Here is a 20,749-nt window from a genome sequence, read left to right as displayed (position 1 = left end):
CACGGTGGTAGTGCCACACAACACGATGGAAGGTTTCCTCAGTGTGAAGTCAGGACTTCATCTCCACAAGGATTGTGCGATCGTCACTCCTTCCAATACTGTCATGGGCAGATGCATCTGCGACAGGTAGATTAGTGAGGATGAGGCCAAGTAGGTTTTTCCCTCGAATTGGTTCTCTCCCCACCTGCAGCCAGCCCAGTCTGGCAGCTATGTCTTTCAGGCCTCGGCCAATTCGGTCAGTAGTGGTGCCACCGAGCCACTCTTGGTGGACATTGAAGTCCACCACCCAAAGTACGTTCTGTGCTCTTGCTACCCTCCGTGCTTCTTCCAAGTGGCGTTCAACATGGAGGAGTACTGATTCAGCAGCTGAGGGAGGGCGGTAGGTGGTATTCAGCAGGTGGTTTCCTTGCCCAGGTTTGACCTGATGCCATGAGACTCCCAGGGCCACTCCTTCCTGACTGTAGACCTCTGTGCCGCCATCTCTGGTGAGTCTGTCCTGCTGGTGGGACAGGACATACCCAGGAATGGTGACTGAGGAGTCTGGCAAGTTGGCTGATGGGTATGATTCTGTGAGCATAACTATATCAGACGGTTGCTTGCTTAGTCTGTGGGACAGCTCTGCATATTTTGGCACAAGTCCCCAGATGTTAGAGTACTTTGCAGGGTCGACTGGTATGCGACTGGGCTGGATGTGTCTTTGTTGTGTCCAAATCTGATGCCAGGTGTCCATCCAGTTTTTTATTCTTATACTTTTTTGTAGCAGTTCATTTCTAATCCCTTTGACGTTTGCCTTGTATTTAAAACCTTAGTTTGTGACTGTCATCTCCCTCTTAATCCTAATGTCAAATTCAATCACATGGTCACTATTTGCAGGATGTTTCCTTATCTTCAAATTGTTAACAAATTCTGGTTCATTATTCATCATTATATCTAGTATGGCCTGTCCCATTGTTGGTTCTAAAACATTGTTCTAGAAAACTGTCCTGAATACATTCTAGACATTCACCGTGTTTATAACTTGAGCTGTTCTGCTTCTCCCAATCTAAGTAGAAATTGAAATCTCCCATAATAACCACATTGGCCCGGAAGTTACAGTCCCAATGACAGCGAATTGGCAGCGTTCGCTGTCATTCCGCCTTTGAAACTGACCGCAACTTCAAGATTTAGCGTATGCGCAGCCTAAAGCAGAAATCCGGACGCTGCGGCCTGTCATTCACTGCTCCTCCACAGGCTGCACTGTGCCTCCCCCCACCACACAGCCAGCAGTCAGGGAAACTGACTAAAACTGCCCCACTAAAAGTTAGACCCATAGGGATTGGGTGTAACTGGGGTTTTAACAGCGTATTGACTGTTAAACAAAGGTTATGGGCCTAAGTAACTAATTTTAATTTTGTGCAGTGCGACATTTAACCATTTTAATAAAAAATAAAATGTTTAAGAAACTTTCTGGAAAAAAATGTTTTTAAAGTTTTTTCATCTTTATTTCAGGTTTGCCTTTTCCCCATGAGTGTCCCAATCTTTGTTTTGCTCTCTCTAACATTTTAAAAAGTTAGAATTTTATGAGCTTACCCACTTCCTCGTTCGCTGTGTTTTGATTGGCTGCTTAGGTAGCGCTCGCACTATGGAATTCCCATTATACTCCATTGATCTGAATTACAAGTCGAAAAACCCGAACTTCTCGCTATAGAGATCGCATTTGCTTCACCGCCGACCGCAAATTCCCGGCCATTGCTTTTGCTACGTGCTTCCCTGATCATATTTATAGATCCCATTACATCACTACTATCAGTAGGTCTAGACAATTCCTGCCAGAGTCTTGCAGTTTTGCTGTTCCTTAACCACCCATAGTGTTTCCAAAGCCTGATCATGATCACCCTACTGAACTCCTTTTTAATGCTGTAATTGCATCTTTCATCAATGTTACTCCTCCCATGTTTTTCTCATATTTCCCTGTCCTTTCTTAGGATCCTATAGTCTGGAATATTTATCTCCCAGATGTGCCCAGTGTGTCGGCAGGCTTCTGTAATGACTACATGATAGCCTTTAAGCTGAATTTGTACTTTTAACTCACTTGTTTTATTTATTGTGCTACCTGCATTTGTGTACTGGAAAAATGAAAATGTGCCCTTTGAAGACTAACAGAGAGATCGGCCAGCGTTGTATGGACACCGAATGCAGATTATAATAAAAATGTGATTACACAGGCCGCAGACGACGGTCACTCCTGTTTTCAGCCAGGGAAACTGCTAAAGTGCCAGCGAATCATATAAAACACAAAAACCCTGAGTCCCAACTGTAAATATCAACTGAGAGATAGTCTCAAACTGACACAAGGCTATTTGGATCGATGACCTTTCGAGAGCTACGTGGTATAAATGGGAGGAGGAAGCAGAGGGGGGCATACTGTAGTGAAAGATGTAGGGCAACGTGAAAATAAGGCGTAAGACCATTCCTCCCCCCTGCATACTGTCCTTTGCATTTGGCAGAGTTAATCTGGACTGTGGCGATTAATGTGCAATACACGGTCAGCTCAATCGCGCTGGCTACCTGGCGCTGCACCAGACGGTGGGCTGATGTCAGTGCTGGGGCGGGCCGAGGCCGGCTGATTGGCAGGTGGGGGGCCGAGCCGGGCTGGCCAGGGTGGGGTGATTGACAGGCGATCCGGGGCGGAGTGAGGTGCGCTCGCTCTCTCCCTCTCTCGCTCTGTGTTGGCTCTGAAGCAGCTGATCACTGGGAGCCGGAGAGCGCCGCTTCCTTTCACCCATCACACACCCCCTCCCTCCCTCTTCTCATCTTGCCCAGAATGGATTGTTAGTGTCAGTGCAATGGATGAAGAATGATGGAATTAATCTACTCCATCCTGCTGGTCCTGTCGGTCTCCCACACCCGTTTGATCGCGCGAGCGGACAAGAAATTCGGTGAGTTTTTTTTGCTGCATGCCTCCCAAGCCAGACTGTGCATCACTCCAGCTTCTTGTCCGATGCTGGTGCATCAGGTGGCGCATCCAGCCACTGGACACAGAGACGGTTCTCCTTTTGCTTTATCCGGGCTGCTTGCTACATGCGACAGAATCGCAGAGGCTGTCAAGAGCAGTCCCTCTGCCACAAATTCCCACGGGCACTGGGACCCAGCAGGAGGGATTTGGGGTTGTCAAAATCTCACCGTTGGTGTCACACCTTGCAATTTGTGTGCAGGGCCGAGCGCCAGGTGCACAAATCTGGTGATCTCCGAGCGCACTGTGTTGGCCGAGGGCGGGAGTCGGCTGCTGTGAAATGGGCGATGCTGGTCTGACTGACGGTGACCAACGCCGGCAACCGCCTGAACTTCCACAGCTGAAAGATTGAAATGACGAACGACCAGCTCATTCATCCCCTTTGCTACAAATCATTTGGAAATACTTCTGGTGGTCGGTTTTAATAAAATGCTCCTTTGCCCCATTTTCCCCAAGTAAAATTGATTGAATGTTGTGATTTATTTTACACCCGCCGCCTTCAAGCATCAGCACGGTCACAGTGTGCGGTCATTATATATAGTGAATGTGACAGGATTATTTCAACTGGCGTTTATTTAAGTTGTAGCAAACCGTCGAGCTGAAGGATGGAAGCTGTGTTTAACTTGCACTCCGATGTCCTACGATGATTTTTCTACAGATTTTAATCGATTTTCGAACCATAGTGTAGCCAGAACCGAATAAGGTAACGTGGGGCTCCTGTCCCACACGCCAATAAAAGTCCCAGTAGATCCCAATCCAGCAGGGGCAGAGAGAAGAGGCATAAGACCCATAAGATTGTGTTCCTGACGTGGAGTTACTGAGAGTAAAATGTTCGGTTTGAGTAGCGGGGTCGGTGCATCACCGCAAGGACAGGACGTGGATGTGAATAACTATTTAGTTGATTTGCTTCAGTGTAAATAGTGCAATAACTGATGGCTTCGGCACATCTTACGCTTCACACAGGCTAGAGGGAAACAAGCGGTAGGCAAGATTAACAGCAACACAAGCTGTTCTCTTATTGCTACAGGTTGGGAACTATTGGATCTCAATAGCTTAAAATATGTTGTATTAAAGGTCTAAGTGTGTGTTGAAGATATTCAGACTAGGCAAATGCACTTTTAACAAGCGAAGGTTTGTTCAAAATGAGGTTTGTTAGCACAATTAAAAGCAAACACCAAATTCTGTTCCTATTTTAGTGCTGTTAATGGCTCACGAATTCTTTGTGAACACAGTTGTGTTTGTATATAATTTAAGACAGATATCGAAATTTACCTCCATTAGGTTTTCTTTACATGTTTATTTTTAGAATAATTAAACTGAAAGCATAAATTCTCCATTTTAATAGCACGTGTCCAATAAACAGGCTATTGTTATCAGTGAGGGAGCTGGGAATTTAAAAACAAAATCAAAGCTTGGACTGTGAAGCTTCATTTGGAAATGCTCTGAACAAAAACAAGATGGAGAAGTAACCAAGAAGCTTTTACAAGACTTGTGATGTGAAAAACCTGCCTGAGAGAACTACTGCCTTCAAGACCATGAAAGGAACTGACAGCATTGATCCTGGCACATTTGTTCAAGTTGGGGGAACGGTTCCAATGCCAGGGGGAAATGGATTAAAAGTTATGAGGAAGAGGAGAATTGGGAGGAACTTTTCACAAAAATTTGGGTAATAGTGCGATGGGATAAGTTTCCAGGGAAGGCCATCGAAGTGAGAATTATTAGTCGGTTCAATAGATGACCAGGTGTTTCTGGAGAGAGAAGGGATTGAAGAATGTGGCAGGTAGGCAAAATTGATCCACAAGAAATAAGAGAAGCTGGCATGTTGGGTCTAATGGACTTTTTCGGTTCTTTAAAAATTCTTGTCTTGCGCAAGGCTTAGTCTCCTGGATAACAACAGAAAATGCTGGAAATACTCAGCAGGCCAGGCAGCATCCGTGGAGAGAGAAACAGAGTTAACGTTTCAGGTCTGGGACCCTTCATCAGAACTGGAAAAAGCTGGAGATGTAACAGATATTAAGCAGGTGCAGAGACGGGGGGAGGGGGGGTTTAGGAGGGGAGGAAGGAATAGAAAGAACACCCTGTACTTTTGTAAGAGGCAGGAAAGATAAAATGTTGCAAATGGGAATGGCAAAAATCATACTGCATGAAAAATGGGGGCAGGGATAATTATCTGAAATTGTTGAACTCAATGTTGAGTCCGGCAGGCTGCAAAGTGCCCAATCGAAAGATGAGGTGCTGTTCCTCGAGCTTACGTTGAGCTTCATTAGAACAATGTAATAGGCCGAGGACAGAGAGATCAGAGTGGGAGTGAAGCGGTGAATTAAAGTGACAGGCGACCGGAAGCTCAGGGTCACCCTTACGGACTGAACGGCGGTGTTCCGCAAAGCGGTCGCCCAATCTGCGTTTGGTCTCCCCAATGTAGAGGAGACTGCATCGTGAGCAGCGAATACATTATATTAAATTGCAAGAAGTACAAGTAAATTGCTGTTTCACCTGGAAGGGGTGTTTGGGGCCCTGGACAGTGGGAGGGGAGGAGGTAAAAGGGCATGTGTTGCATCTCCTGCGCTTGCACGGGAAGGTGCCAGGTGAAGGAGAAGGGCTGTTGGGGGCGATTGAGGAGTGGACCAGGGTGTCGCTGAGGGAGCGGTCCCTTCGGAATGCTGAAAGGGGAGGTGAGGGGAAGATGTGTTTGGTGGTGGGATCACGTTGGAGATGGCGGAGGATGATCCGTTGAATGTGGAGGCTGGTGGGGTGAAAGGTGAGGACAAGGGGAACCCTATTGTGGTTCTGGGAGGGAGGGGAAGGGGTGAGAGCAGAAGTGCGGGAAATAGAACGGACACGGTCAAGGGCCGTGTCAACCACGGTAGAGGGGAATCCTCGGTTGAGGAAAAAGGAAGACGTCGGAAGCACTAGTATGGAAGGTGGCATCGTCAGAACAGACGCAGCGGAGACGGAGAAACTGGGAGAATGGAATAGAGTCCTTACAGGAAGCGGGGTGGGAGGAAGTGTAGTCCAGGTAGTTGTGGGAGTCGGTGGGCTTGTAGTGGATGTTTGTTGAAAGTCGATCACCAGAAATGGAGACGGAGAAGTCAAGGAAGGGAAGAGTCGGAGATGGACCATGTGAAGGTGAGGGAGTTCCGTTTATCCGACCGCTTTGCGGAACACCTCCGTTCAGTCCGTAAGGGTGACCCTGAGCTTCCGGTCGCCTGTCACTTTAATTCACCGCTTCACTCCCACTCTGATCTCTCTGTCCTCGGGCTATTGCATTGTTCCAATGAAGCTCAACGTAAGCTCGAGGAACAGCACCTCATCTTTCGATTGGGCACTTTGCAGCCTGCCGGACTCAACATTGAGTTCAACAATTTCAGATAATTATCCCTGCCCCCATTTTTCATGCAGTATGATTTTTGCCACTCCCATTTGCAACATTTTATCTTTCCTGCCTCTTACAAAAGTACAGGGTATTCTTTCTATTCCTTCCTCCCCTCCTAACCACCCCCTCCCCCTGTCTCTGCACCTGCTTAATATCTGTTACATCTCCAGCTTTTTCCAGTTCTGATGAAGGGTCCCAGACCTAAAACGTTAACTCTGGTTCTCTCTCCACGGATGCTGCCTGGCCTGCTGAGTATTTCCAGCATTTTCTGTTGTTATTTCAGATTTCCAGCATCCGCAGTATTTTGCTATTATATTAGTCTCCTGGATAATTGGAAAGGTGGTTAATTGGAGCACAGATAATGGAGATTCTGGGTCACACTTCTTTACCTCTTAGTGTCCGTAGAGTGGTTTGTTATATTGTATTGCAGCGAGTCACTGAGTGTCTGATTGACACCGATAGCCCACAAGCTGCAGTTTGGATACTTCTGCTGTAACTACAGGTGGGGGAGGAGCAGTGTTTTCCAGTTTAAAATGTTGCTATTTGATTGAGCAGTTTTTTTACCTTTTTGTTTTTGTGATGTACCCCTGGATGGAAACTGAGACCTGGGCTGCGATTTCGCCTACCGAGGCGGGCTCAGTGCGGCCAAGGTAGGTGGCGGGTTGCAACCCCGCTCCCAGCTCCATCCCGCTCTGTGAGAAGAATTTTCCATTGATTGGGCTTGTTAAGCCTGCCCTGCGAGGTTCCCGGCCAATTAAAAGGAAGCACGTCTGATGATGTAATTTGATGACGCGTCATCAGCCAGTTTTCTTAAAGGGGCCATGTCCGCATTCATTTTGACAGATGTGCTGTCAGTGTTCTGCAGCATTGGGGTGCTGCAAACACTGCACAGAGGTGCACGGCTGCACCCAGGCTCTCCCATGACTCCCTCCATATGCATATGGAGGGAGTCACAGCACGCAGGGAGGTTCTCTTCCCTTCCCACGGGCGGAAGAGACCTCCCCAAGACACCAACGCAGCCTGGAGGGCACAAGCAGGGATGTCGTCAGGAGGACCTGGCTGCAGTGGTGTAAACTTTTCAATGATCTCAGTAGATCACGAAACATTACTGCAAAGCCACACTCAACCTCATCCTGCTGTGCCTCTCATAACATCCCCATCACTCTGCCTTCCCTACCCTACTCCTGCACATCCTTATTCACACCAACTTACCTTGCACCTCCACCCATCCCTCTCTATCTACATTATCACTTCCCCATCTCACTAGCCACCCCTCACACTCACCCTCATCCTTGTCCAATCATACCAACTGGCAACACACAAGGGTAGGCACGTGGGTGTTTTCGCCAATGTTCATGTAAAGTTTCTGTTGATGTGTTGCCAAACATTGAAATCTTTATTTTCCACACTTTGCCTTCTTGGACAGATTTGTGTGCACCTTTGAAAGTGGCTTAGTGAGTTGCAGTGAATGGTGAGACATAATGTTAACCCCCCCCTCCCCCGCAATGGTGATGAGTGTGAAAGGAATGGCTTGGGCATTGCAGGGATGCTTTATGGTGTTGGAGTGGGGTGGTGCCAACCTGGAGCATCATGTGGCAGCCAGGGTGTATAGCGTCAAGTGAAGTAAATCTGGCCATGGTGAGGCCATCCCTGGCCTCCCGGGCAGCAATGTAGTCGGGTGCTGATGCCCTGTGTCCTGTGCAGCATCAGGTGATTGCAGAGCAGGTTGGTGTTGTTGGTGCTGCTGGTGTGCCTGGTGATGTTGGTGTTGAGGCTGATCGTGGTGGGATTCTGAGGACCAAGGTGAGATTTATTCAAGGGTACCGATGCTGCTGGAATAGATGGCAGCTGAAGTTGAGGTGACAGAAATGACCTGACAATGGTGAGAGAGGTTGTTCCAAGGAGGAGACAGTGGATAGAGAGTTTACTCCAAACACTTTAAAAACGCCATAAAGCTGAAAAGTGTATTCTACATCATGAAGGCTCCAGCTTCTCAGATTGGAAAGGGAACAGCTGTGAAATGGTAGCTTTTATACCACTTTCGCAGCTGTCAACTATTCAGGGGAATGGAGAGTCATTGACAAGCCCGCCCTACTTACCTGACGTGATCTCCCAGTGCCGGGAACCTCATGAAAAATCTGGTAAAATGGTAAGTACATGGGAAAATGGTGTTTAAGTACCTTTTAACAAGCTCTTAAGTATTTGAATTGGCTCACCCGCTGCTTGGTGTCGGGTCTGTAAACGCAGACAGACCCGACACTTGGAAACAGACATGGAGACAGGTTGACAGCGGGATCCCAACCCGCTGTCAATCTTGTTGATTTTGACAGTGGACCCGCCTCCAAACCCGCCCTCTGAGCACCGGCAAAATTCCGGCCCTGTACTCAGAAATTGTATGAATTGGGGCGGGGTGGGTGGGGATGGGGTGCAGTTCTAGGGATGGTCTGCTGGGGGGGGGGGGTGGGGCGTTGTAATCAAGAGAAGAACCTGGATTTGCCGGCTTTCCATTCCTCTGGAAATTCTCAACAAAATGCACTCTAGGGGGTGATTGCTTTTTCTTCCTGCTCCCGTTACATTGGCAGTTTGTAAGTGTTTCGGGGTGTTTCCCCGGGAGTTTTACTTGAAACACCCCTGATAGACCTAAGGCCTGCAGAGAGCAGGCATTGGGCTCGCTGTGCCTATGTTGCGGCCGAAGTGGAGAGGCAAATGGCAATCAATCCCAAAAGGATCGATTTATGTTGGAAGAGGGGCCATTCTGTGCTCTTGAAGAAATCAAGAAAATGTTTTGCCCCTTTACCTTCAGCTCAATGTGGGCCATAGGCTCTCCCTCTCAGGGTTCCACCTCCTCTATGCTTTGGACACACTTGTTGTGCTGCTGCAGGTGTGGGTGCTCACTCATGAATATTGAAATGGTGTCTGTGTGCAGTTTTGGTCTCCTTACCTAAGAAAGGATATAGTTGCCATAGAGGGAGTGCAGCGAAGGTTCACCAGACTGATTCCTGGGATGGCAGGACTGTTGTATGAGGAGAGATTGGGTCGACTAGGCCTATATTCACTCGAGTTTAGAAGAATGAGAGGGGATCTCATTGAAACATATAACATTCTGACAGGGCTAGACAGACTGGATGCAGGGAGGATGTTTCCCCTGGCTGGGAGGTCTAGAACGCGGGGTCACAGTCTCAGGATATGGGGTAAGACATTTAGGACTGAGATGAGGAGAAATGTCTTCACTCAGAGGGTGGTGAATCTGTGAAATTCTCTACCACGAAAGGCTGTGGAGGCCAAGTCACTGAATATGTTTAAGAAGGAGATAGATAGATTTCTAGACACAAAAGGTATCAAGGGGTATGGGGAGAGAGCGGGAATATGGTATTGAGATAGAGGATCAGCCATGATCATATTGAATGGCGGAGCAGGCTCAAAGGGCCGAATGGCCGACTCCTGCTCCTATTTTTCTATATTTCTATGTGTCGCCCTCAGGATCTGGAAGAAGTTCAGTGGTGGGTGAAAATGGCAGACAGGAGTCCTTTCCTGTGCGTGCATCATTGCTGCAGAATTTCTGTCCAATGGTCTCGTGCAGTTGTCACCAGTTTCACCTTGCCTTTTATGAGCTAAATTTCAGGTATTTTGAGTGGAGCACCACCCTGTTGTTCTCCAGTACTGTTGGGAATCAAGCCAGTACAGTATCAACAAAACTACAGGCGATCTGTTGGTGTGTACCAGAAGTCTTGTACTGTATATAGAACACCTCTTGTAAATGCCACACTTACTTCATGTAACATTTTCCCCCTCACACTTGGCTGATAACACCTGATTGTTAGAAAACAGCGTTTCCTCCAACTTACAGTGTGCAGCACCACGGGAGATCTGCCAACATGTGCATACAGATCAGGCCATTTATTGTGCAATACCATGTAAGAATCTAGGCTTGGGAGAAAATGTCTTATCTCCCATAGAAATGCTCTTGATGGCTGTTCTTCAGAGTTTTGCTTGATGACAGAGTGTCTTTGCTTGGCATGTATGATGGTAACAAAAGGACCTTGGAACTAAGATCAGTGATTCCACACGAGAGATCATCCGGCAGTGTGCCCACAGGTTCTCTCTCAAACAAAACAAAGGAACACTCAGTTTAACTTTTAGTTGTAACTTTTATCTTATCTGGCGTGCTCGCCAGAGAATGGGGTTGATTTTAACGCGCTGAAATGGGTGTGAAAGGGGCGGTAACGGCCTCAAAATGGGGTTGGTAGGCTTAGCGCCTCGTTAATACTGACTCTTGGCTTGCTGCCAGTTCAGAGGGGCCTGCTGCTTGACGGCAGCTGCTTACCTGTTCAGGCAGGAGGCCCCTTTTAAGACGCAAATCAGGGTCCGATGACGTAAATATGACCCTGAGTATCATTTTAGGTTAGAACTGGTCGGGGTATGCGTCACGCGCTCTCTGACCAACCAGTTTCACTGGCCTGAAAGGACCTGAAAAGGTAAGCTTAAAATTATTTTTATGGGGCCAGGAGGAGCAATCTGGGCTGCTGCCACCCCATCCTCTGCCTCCGGAATGGCCGGACTGCCGGCGCTCTTCGCCGGTTGATCACCCAGAAGTTAAAATTGACCCCAATGTTTTTTTTCCTTTGGGGGAGGGGGGGGCGGGCGGGTGGCAGTCCAGAACAAGGGGGCATAATATTAAAATTAGAGCCAGGCCATTCAGGGGTGATGTCAGCAAGCACTTCACACAAAGGGTAGTGGAAATCTGGAACACGCCCCTCAGAATGCTGTTGAGGCTGGTCAATTGAAAATTTGAATCCTAAGATTGGTAAGCTTTTTGATGGACAAGGTTATTAAGGGTTACAAAGAAACATAGAAACATAGAAGATAGGAGCAGGAGTAGGCCATTCGGCCCTTCGAGCCTGCTCTGCCATTCAATGCGATCATGGCTGATCATCCAAACTCAGTACCCTGTCCCTGCTTTCTCCCCATATCCCTTGATCCCTTTAGCCTTAAGAACTATATCCAACTCCTTCTTGAATATATTTAATGAACTGGCCTCCACCGCCTTCTGTGGTAGAGAGTTCCACAGGTTCACCACTCTCTGGGTGAAGAAATTCCTCCTCATTTCTGTCCTAAATGGCCTACCCTTTATCCTTAGACTGTGTCCCCTGGTTCTGGACTCCCCGACCATCGGGAACATCCTTCCTGCATCTAGTCTGTCCAGTCCTGTCAGAATTTTATAAGTTTCAATGAGATCACCTCTCATTCTTCCAAACTCCAGCGAGTATAAGCACAATCGACCCAATCTCTCCTCATATGTCATTCCTGCCATCCCAGGTATCAGTCTGGTGAATCTTCGCTGAACTCCTTCCATGGCAAGAACATCCTTCCTCAGATAAGGCGACCAAAACTGCACACAATGCTCGAGATGTGGTCTCACTTGGTTACAGAACCAAGGAGGGTAGATGGAGTTAAGATACAGACCAGCCATGATCTAATTAAATGGTGGAACAGGCTTGAGAAGCTGAATGGCCTACTCCTGTTCCTATGTTCCCAAAGCAGCAATTTGTATTGTACTTACTTGTTTACGGTCTTGCGTTCAGTTATCTTCATGCAGAAGTGCCAATGTTTCCGCTGTTGCTGTTAGTGTTTCAGACCAATATATGATACACCTCTCATTCTACATTGCCCATTATACCCAGCTAGGTTATAAATATTTATTTCTTGGCGTTTGTTACATGGAAATTAATTTCAATAAATTGCAAATCGGCTCAATCTCTGGATCTTTTCTACTGAATTTTAAAAATCCTTGATGTCAAATTGCTTAAACGTGTAACATAGCTGGTCCATGTGGACCCCCCAGTTCTTGTAGTTCCGTAGTCACAGTTTCACCGCGTCATGCATACATGATTATATGGGAACAGTAGCACAGTGGTTATGTTACTGGACTAGTAATCCAGAGGCCTGGACTAATAATCTGGAGACATGAGTTCAAATCCCACCACAGCAGCCGGAGCATTTAAATTCAGTTAATTAAATAAATCTAGAATAAAAAGCCATTACCAGTTATGGTGACCATGAAACTATTGGATTGTCGTAAAAACCCATCTGGTTCACTCAGGTCCTTTAGGGAAGGAAATCTGCTGGCCTTACCCGGTCTGGCCTATATGTGACTCCAGACCCACAGCAATGTGGTTGACTCTTAACTGCCCTCTGAAATGGCCACTCTGTTGTTCCAAGATCACTACGACAAAGTCACTGTGGGAGTATCTTCACCACACAGACTGCAGCAGTTCAAGAGGGCGGCTCACCACCATCTTTGCAATTAGGGATGGGCAATAAATGCTGGCCTTGCCAGTGATGCCCACATCCTGTGAATGAATAATAAAAGACTGACACTGGTTAATCTCATTACATAGGATATACGGCACAGAAACAGGCCATTCAGCCCAACCAGTCCATGCCGGCGTTTATGCTCTACTCGAACCTCCTCCCGTCTTTCCTCATCTAATTCTGTCAGCATAACCCTCTATTCCCTTCTCCCTCATATGCTTATCTAGCCTCCCCTTTGTGGAACTCTTTATTGGATACTACTTTATATGGTAATGTTAAAAGCTGCTTATGGATTTTAAAAAGCGCCTTTCCTTCTTTACAAAGAGGATTGTTTACCTTACGGAACAGTGCTCATATTATTGACTACTTTCGTGGAGACGGGGAAAATTTGGGGGCGCCCTCTTCAAGTATTTTTATACACCTCAATTAAATCTCCCCTCAGCCTCCTCTGTTCCAAAGAAAACAACCCCAGCCTCTCCAATCTTTCCTCATAGCTAAAATTCTCCAGTCCTGGCAACATCCTCGTAAATCTCCTCTGTACCCTCCCTCATGCAATCACATCTTTCCTGTCATGTGGTGACCAGATCTGCACGCAGTATTCTAGCTGTGGCCTAATTAGTGTTTTATACAGTTCAAGCATAACCTCCCTGCTCTTATATTCTATGCCTCGGCTGATAAAGGCAAGTATCCCGTATGCCTTCTTAACCACCTTATCTACCTGTCCTGCTACCTTCAGGGATCTGTGGGCATGCACTCCAAGGTCCCTCTGTTCCTCTACACTACTCAGTATCCTACCATTTATTGTATATTTCCTTGCCTTGTTAGCCCTCCCCAAATGCATTACCTCACACTTTTCCGGATTGAATTACATTTGCCACTTTTCTGCCCACTTGACGAGTCCGTTCAGGAAGGCATCTCTCTTAAAAGGTATCTTCCTGCAGTCTACAGCTTTCTTCCTCACTATCAACCACAAGGCCAATTTTTGTATCATCTGCAAAATCTTAATCATGCCCCTACATTGAAGTCTAAATCATTGATATATACCACCAATGGCAAGAGCCCTGTGGAACCCCACTGGATACAGCCTTCCTGCCACTGAGCCAATTTTGGATCCAACTTGCCACTTTCCCTTGGATCCCGTGGGCTTTTATTTTTCTGACCAGTCTGCCATGAGGGACCTTGTCAAAAGCCTTGCTAAAATCCATGTAGACTCCATCAAACGCGCTACCCTCATCGACCCTCCTTGTTACCTCTGACGTCAGGATGGAAGGTGGTGGGTGCAAGGTGTGCCATGCCCTCCCATCAGAACTTCCCCATCAAAAGGAGCGGAGACCCAGCAAACCTGGCCCGGCCCCAAATCATACTCCACCTGCGCGCCCACCCCTATCCCCCCCGCCCCTCCAGGTCCAGATATTTTGGGCCTTACATCACTAGAATCTGCACCATCTTCCTCCTTTCTTGGCACATTACAACAGTGACTACACTTCAAAAGTACAGTAAACTCTTGTTTAAATGGCACTTAATCATCCAGAATACTTTAATAACCGGCAAAATAGATAACCGGTAATCTTGCCAAATCCATCCAGCACTCGTTTTGCCGAGTCCGAGTCTCCCGCGGTGGCCGAGTTAGTCAGTGGTTTTTATTTTTGTTTGTGTTAAAAATTGCCTTGGTAGGTATACCTCCTGTTACCCAGAATTTTTCATCAACCGGCACCATCCTGGTCCCATAGGTACCGGATAAGAAAGAGTTTACTGTACCTCATTGCTTGTAAAGCGCTTTGGGACGTCCTGAGGTTGTGAAAGTTCTTTCTTTCTTGCCATTTTGGAAAACGGTTAGCAGCAGCTGTTCTCCCTGAGAAGGAGGTGAATGTATTGAAATGAAAGGAATTCTAGGGCAAGTATGAATGATCTTGGCTTATTTAAGCAACGTGAGAGGAGGTTTAGATTGTGCATGATCAATTGCTGAAGATCTGGCCTGTGCTTCTCATTGCTGTGAAAGTCACTGGGGACCTGTCTTTTTTTTAAATTCGTCTGGCATAGGTTCCTCTAAGTTCCTGAGAGATGATTATACTGACACTTCACAAATTGTATCCAGGAGTTAATCAAAGCACATCTTAAAAAAGGACAGAAATGATGAGCAAAGCCATAGTTCTGTACACTACCTCCTTCGATTCCCAACAGTGCTGGGTGTGCCCCACTGCGCATACATTGAAATATGGGCCCCATGGGAAATCCAGTGATATGCAATAGAAAGGATTGTACTTGCTGAACATACAGATTGCTGTTTAGTTTCTTGGTTACATGAATGACTCTTTGTAAATTCATGTTTCCAGATTAGTTAAAGGGGATAACCAACTGTAAAGGTAGCTGTTGGGAGCTAAAGGTACATATGAGAACTGTGGCTTGTGACATCTATTCAAATCCTACATTTAACCTAAGCATAATTGCAACCATACATAAAGTGACAAACATACTTTTGAATTGTTGGAATAAAGTTCGAAGAACATACTTTGATCATTTGCTGGTATTTTACTGGATGACTGTGTGTAAAATATTTGCTCTTTCACGAATAACCTTTACATAGGATTACATAGGATATACGGCACAGAAACAGGCTATTCGGCCCAACCAGTCCATGTCGGCTTTTATGCTCCCCTCGAGCCTCCTCCCGTCTTTCCTCATCTAAATCTATCAGCATAACCCTCTATTCCCTTCTCCCTCATATGCTTGTCTAGCCTCCCCTTAAATGCCTCTATACTATTCTCTTCAACCACTCCCTGTGGTAGCGACTTCCACATTCTCACCATTCTTTGGGTAAAGAAGTTTCTTCTGAATTCCCTATTAGATTTCTTGGTGACTATTTTATATTGATGGCCTCTAGTTATGCTCTTCCCCATAAGTGGAAACATTCTCTCTGTATCCACTCTATCAAAACCTTTCATAATTTTAAAGACCTCTATTAGGTCACCCCTCAGCCTTTTTTCAAGAGAAAAGAGACCCAGCCTGTTCATCCTTTCCTGATATGTATACCCTCGCATTTCTGGTATCATCCTTGTAAATCTTCTCTGCACCCTCTCCAATGCCTCTATATCCCTTTTATTATAATATGGCGACAAGAACTGTACGCAATCTTCTTCTTAGGCAGTCCCTCGGAACCGAGGATGACTTGCTTCCACATTAAAAATGAGTTCTGAGGTGACTGTAATACTGTAAGTGTGGCCTAACCAAGATTCGATACAGGTTCAGCATAACTTCCCTACTTTTCAATTATATCCCTCTAGAAATAAACCCTAGTGCTTGGTTTAGCTTTTTTATGGCCTTGCTAACCTGTGTTGCAACATTTAGTTATTTGTACTCCGAGATCCCTTTGTTCCTCTACCCCACCAAGACTCGCACCCTCCAAGTGATAAGTGACCTCCCTATTCTTCCTACCAAAATGTAATACCTCACATTTATTTGACATGCAAGGGGAACCACAGCTGTGAGTTAATGAAAACTATACGCGTGGCAAAGAAATAAAGCAATAGGAACTTCATCAGCCTGCTCTGGGGCTGATGTCCTAACATTATCTAAATATATATACAGCCAACTGTTGAAATTCACTTCAGCGGAATGAATTACTTTAGTAGAACGGGCATACACTCTTCCAGTGATGCGTGTCATTGTAATGGGACATTGTTTATAATGATACCCAGTAAATATTGTTCATAATATGTTTATCTTGAGACACACGGGGTGACCAGAGAATAATGTAAATATGAACAGTGCTTCAGTAACCTGTCAGTGGTGTACATGACTACACTGTGCAGGTTTGATGGACAGATGAGCTTTTCCCATCCTTTTTGCATGTTCCGTATGATAGAAAAATTATGTTTTATGTTTCAATTAATGTACACATTGTGCATGTGTGTTTAGTATTTAGAATCCTAAGACATTGATGAAGTAAATATGAGCATTGAAGTGTCATATTGTTTATTTACAAATGTTATTAATAGTCTTTTGTACTATACCAATTTTTCCCCATTATAACTTTAGAACTAATTGTCACTGCATGGCCATCAATAGAGGATTATAACTCTGGCGGAGCCCCTGATTTGGCAGCACCAGTTAAAGGATATATTATAGCAACAGATGCATGCTGAATTTTTCAGTTGGGAACCAGCAGCATTGACTGAGGTCTGTGCATTCGGGGAAAAGGATTTATTCATCTGAACGAAGGGCATGGATTTGAAAGGTGACAGCATTGCCCAGGATCTTGCAGAGGAAAGGAAGGTTGGAGATGGGGTAGTTTGTAAGGACAGAGGGGGTCAAGAGTGGGTTTTTTGAGGAGGGGGGGGGGTTCATGACGATGGTCTTGAAATGGAGGGGACAATACCTGAGGAAACCATTTACAGTGTCAGCAAGAATGAGGGAAGAAAGGAAGGAAATTAAAGCTACAGAGTGTGTATAGCGTACATTTACTAGAGAGATACCAGGGATGAGAAACGATAGTTACGAGGAGTAACTTGAAATACTGGAACTATTGCTACTGGGGCAGAGAGGAGTAAGAGGAAGTTTAATGGAGAAATTTAACATTATAAAGGTTTTGATATGATTGAATAGGAAAAGACTATGGGCTGGATTTTCATTGAGGAGGCGGGACTACAACTTTTGGGGTTGTAGTCCCGCCTCCATCGAGTTGTAGCCAACCCACGCGATTTAGACTTGATTGACCTTGTTGAGCCCGCCCAGTGGGCTCAGCAGGCCAATTAAGGGCCACCCGGCAACAGGTGACATCACAGATTGATATTTCATCTGTCAAGACCTGAAGGAAGGAAGGCTGTAAAGGTAAGTACATGTAAGTAAAACTTCTTTAAACACTTTATACACACCAAACACACTTACCTCTGCACTCATGCACCCATCACTCACCTGAACACCGGACATCTCGACCCCCTCCAAGCCCTTCAGCCCGATGGCCCGCCTCGCTAACTTGGCGTGGTTTGGAGCCGTCGGGAATCCCACATTTCACCAATGAAAATAGGGATTAGGCTAAAAACTGCCTGTTAACTACCTGTTAACAGGCAGTTAATTGGCACTAATCCCCTTCCCGCCTCGGGGAGGCGGGTCCTAGTGCGGGGCGGGTACCCGCCTCCTTTGAAACTGGCATGGAGGCGGATTGGGGGCGGGATGGGTTCGTGCCCCCCCCCCCCATTTCGGGATTTTAACCCCCCACACGCCTCCACGGCCCAATGAAAATCCTGCCCATTTCCTGGTTGGCGAGTCAATTATTCTGGGGCATCGATTTAAAATTGTCGCTAAGAGAGTGAGGTGTGAAGTTAGAAACTCTTTTAGACTTGGGGTTGTTGTAGCGTGCAATGCATTACCACAGGGGATAGTTGAGGAAGTGACCATTGCATCGTTTAAGGGAAGAGCGAATACAAATTTGTAGCAGATCCAGAACTGTGGGGAGTGAGCAGGGCAGTGGCATTAGTTTTGGATGCTCTAGCAGAGAGCCAGAAAAAGCACAATGGGCTGAATGGTCTCCTTCTGTGCAGTAAGCTGTTAGGGTTCCGCCTCCTCCAAACCGATCAGGTAGGGGGATTCCTGTTGGGAAAGCCATTGGTGCCAATCATGGTGTTGGAGAAAAATAAATAATTTTCATCAGTTGGCACGAAGATTCAAAGACAAAGGGCTAGAAATTGCGTAGCGTCCCGTTTGGGCTGATACTTTTGTGCTCCCTGAAAAGTTATCGCCGGGCGAAAAAGATTTGCTGCTGCCGGGAAATTCAGCTTTAGCGCTCCAGGAGGGATGTGGAGCACTAAATCAAGCGCTACCACTTCCCTTAGAGCGCTATAGGGAACGAGAGGGGCGGTAGCGGCAGAGCGCTGAGCAACGTTCCGTGCAGCGCTGCTGGTTTTACAGGCTCCTTCCCTCCCTTAAAGGGAAGGGCCAATGCTGCGTTGAATGAATCTTCAGGCTGTGTCTGTTGGGCGACGGCACCTGCGCAATGTGCATAGCAGCCCCAAGCACTCTTAAGGGAGTGCAGGGCTGAGCAATCGCAGGGGCGAAAGAAAGCAGGAGGCACCAGAATGGGGACATAAATAAATTTTGCCCTACCTGACCACCACTGCCTTTAAATAACGCTCCCCAAGCGGCCAGCCGAGGTGACAACGCCTCCTGCAGCCGCCGTTGTTGATGCCCGGTGATGCTGCAGGGGGGCGGAAGCGAATATTGCATCTGGGATGCTAACGGGGCGCTGCACACCGGATGACATCACGACCTTCGAGGCGCAAGAGAGCGAGGTGGTAAGTCTTAACGTCAGTGCAAATCCGCCAGGGAAATTCGCGGGCGTCGGTGAATTCGCTGCGCCCAGTCAGTAACCCCTTAGCGGCCCATTACCGCCCCCCACAGGTGCTGACGGGGGTGATAACCAGGTGAATTTCTCCCCCAAAGAACCTAGAAAGAACTTTACATAGAATGTACAGCACCGAAACAGGCCATTCGGCCCAACTGGTCCATTCCGGTGTTTATGCTCCACACATCCTCAGGATGTCCCGAAGCGCTTTACAGCCAATAAAGTACTCTGTGAAGTGTAGTCACTGCTGTAATGTTGTAAACAGCCAATTCACGTACAACAAGGTCCCAAATACAGCAATGAAATAAATGACCAGCTCATCTGTTTTTTAAGTGTTGGTTGAGGGATAAACATTGGCTACGACACTAGGAGTATTCCCCGGCTCTTCTTAGAATAGTGCTGTGAGATCTTTTTATGGCACCTCTGACAGTGCAACACTCCCCCAGTAGCGCGCTGAAGTGCCAGCTTGGATTATGTGCTTAAGCTGTCGGAGCCTGTCTTGAACCCGCAACTTTCTGACTCGGGCAAGAGTGCTGCCACTGAGCCACGACTGACAATCTAAACGCCAAGAGAAAAATAAACCAAACCAAAATGAAAACGAATGGTTAAGAAATGGATAAAATAGACATACCTTTATATTTATAATTTCCATGATCTCCTGGATGTTTACTGGCCTAGCAACCTTGAGGCATCCATTTAAAAATCGAGCATTCTGCACGGTAGAGCTGTGGAAACTGCTGTGCAGGGCTGACGTCCCCACATATGTATTAAAATGATAAAGTGCTTGCTCGTTTAAAATGAGTGCTTCCATCACCACTTGATCTGCTCACCAGAAAATGTGTTGGGATGCAAACCTGGTCCACTTTCAGTGGGGCAATACCACCTGACAATCAGACGGGTACAGCAAAGAAAAATCCTGTCTGTCGTGGCAAATCATTGTAGAACAGTAAGAAATAAAGCATCATTAATTATATTTCTAGATCAGTTTATTATAAGCTCGAATGTGTCATGCTGAAGCTGTCTGCTGGCCAGACATCACCTTGACTATTGTATTCAGTTATGCTCAAGACATAAGGGCAGCATTCAAGCCACGAAGGTGGTGTAATCCCTAGCTTTGAAGTATTGAGTTAAAAGGAAAGACTGGAGAAACTGGGATTCTTTAGTCTTGAAAGGAGGCAACTGAGAAGGGACCTTGTAGAAGTACACAAGACATTAAAGACACAGATAAGGTTAATCTGAAGCACGGTGGCATAGTGGTTAGCACTGTTGCCTCACAGCGCCAGGGACCCGGGTTCGAATCCGGCCTCTGGTGACTGTCTGTGTGGAGTTTGCACATTCTCCCCGTGTTTGCGTGGGTTTCCTCCGGGTGCTCCGGTTTCCTCCCACAGTCCAAAGATGTGCGGGTTAGGTTGATTGGCTATGATAAATTGACCCTTAGTGTTAGGGGGATTAAATACGTGGGGTTACGGGGATAGGGTGGGATATGTGTCGGTGTGGGGGTTACGGGGATCGGGTGGGATATGTGTCGGTGCAGGCTCGATGGGCCGAAATGGCCTCTATCTGCACTGTGGGGATTCTGTGATATTTCAAGATATACTAGAATAGCGCACTGTCACATTTTGGGATTTTTCATCATATCTTGTCTGGAAAGGATTTTGAGGTCAAGTAATGTTTAAGTGTTGTGTTTTAAAACAAAATGAATTTGCACAGATTTAAAAAGAAAGGCACAGTTTCC

At 46.5% G+C, this 20,749-nt stretch overlaps 1 protein-coding gene across 2 annotated transcripts in view; it reads left to right on the top strand.

Annotated features, from left to right (window-relative positions):
• The first annotated feature begins 2,653 nt into the window (after window positions 1-2,653).
• The window catches only part of ptprn2 (protein tyrosine phosphatase receptor type N2), a 1,093,281-nt gene continuing 1,075,185 nt past the window's right edge, over window positions 2,654-20,749 (top strand). The window contains exon 1 of one of the 2 annotated variants that reach the window (XM_085987557.1): window positions 2,654-2,918. In XM_085987557.1, coding sequence (XP_085843683.1) covers window positions 2,837-2,918 — 82 coding nt within the window. In that variant the 5' untranslated portion in view covers window positions 2,654-2,836. The remainder of the gene's footprint in view (window positions 2,919-20,749) is intronic. The other variant, XM_085987555.1, reaches the window with a different exon arrangement.

This window comes from Somniosus microcephalus, chromosome 5 (assembly GCF_052327205.1).
Source record: "Somniosus microcephalus isolate GS21.2 chromosome 5, FLI_Smic_1.0, whole genome shotgun sequence".
In the NCBI taxonomy this organism is placed as follows: Eukaryota; Metazoa; Chordata; class Chondrichthyes; order Squaliformes; family Somniosidae; genus Somniosus; species Somniosus microcephalus.
The sequence above is the reverse complement of the archived record's forward strand: the minus strand, read 5'-3'. Positions and strand labels throughout refer to the sequence as shown.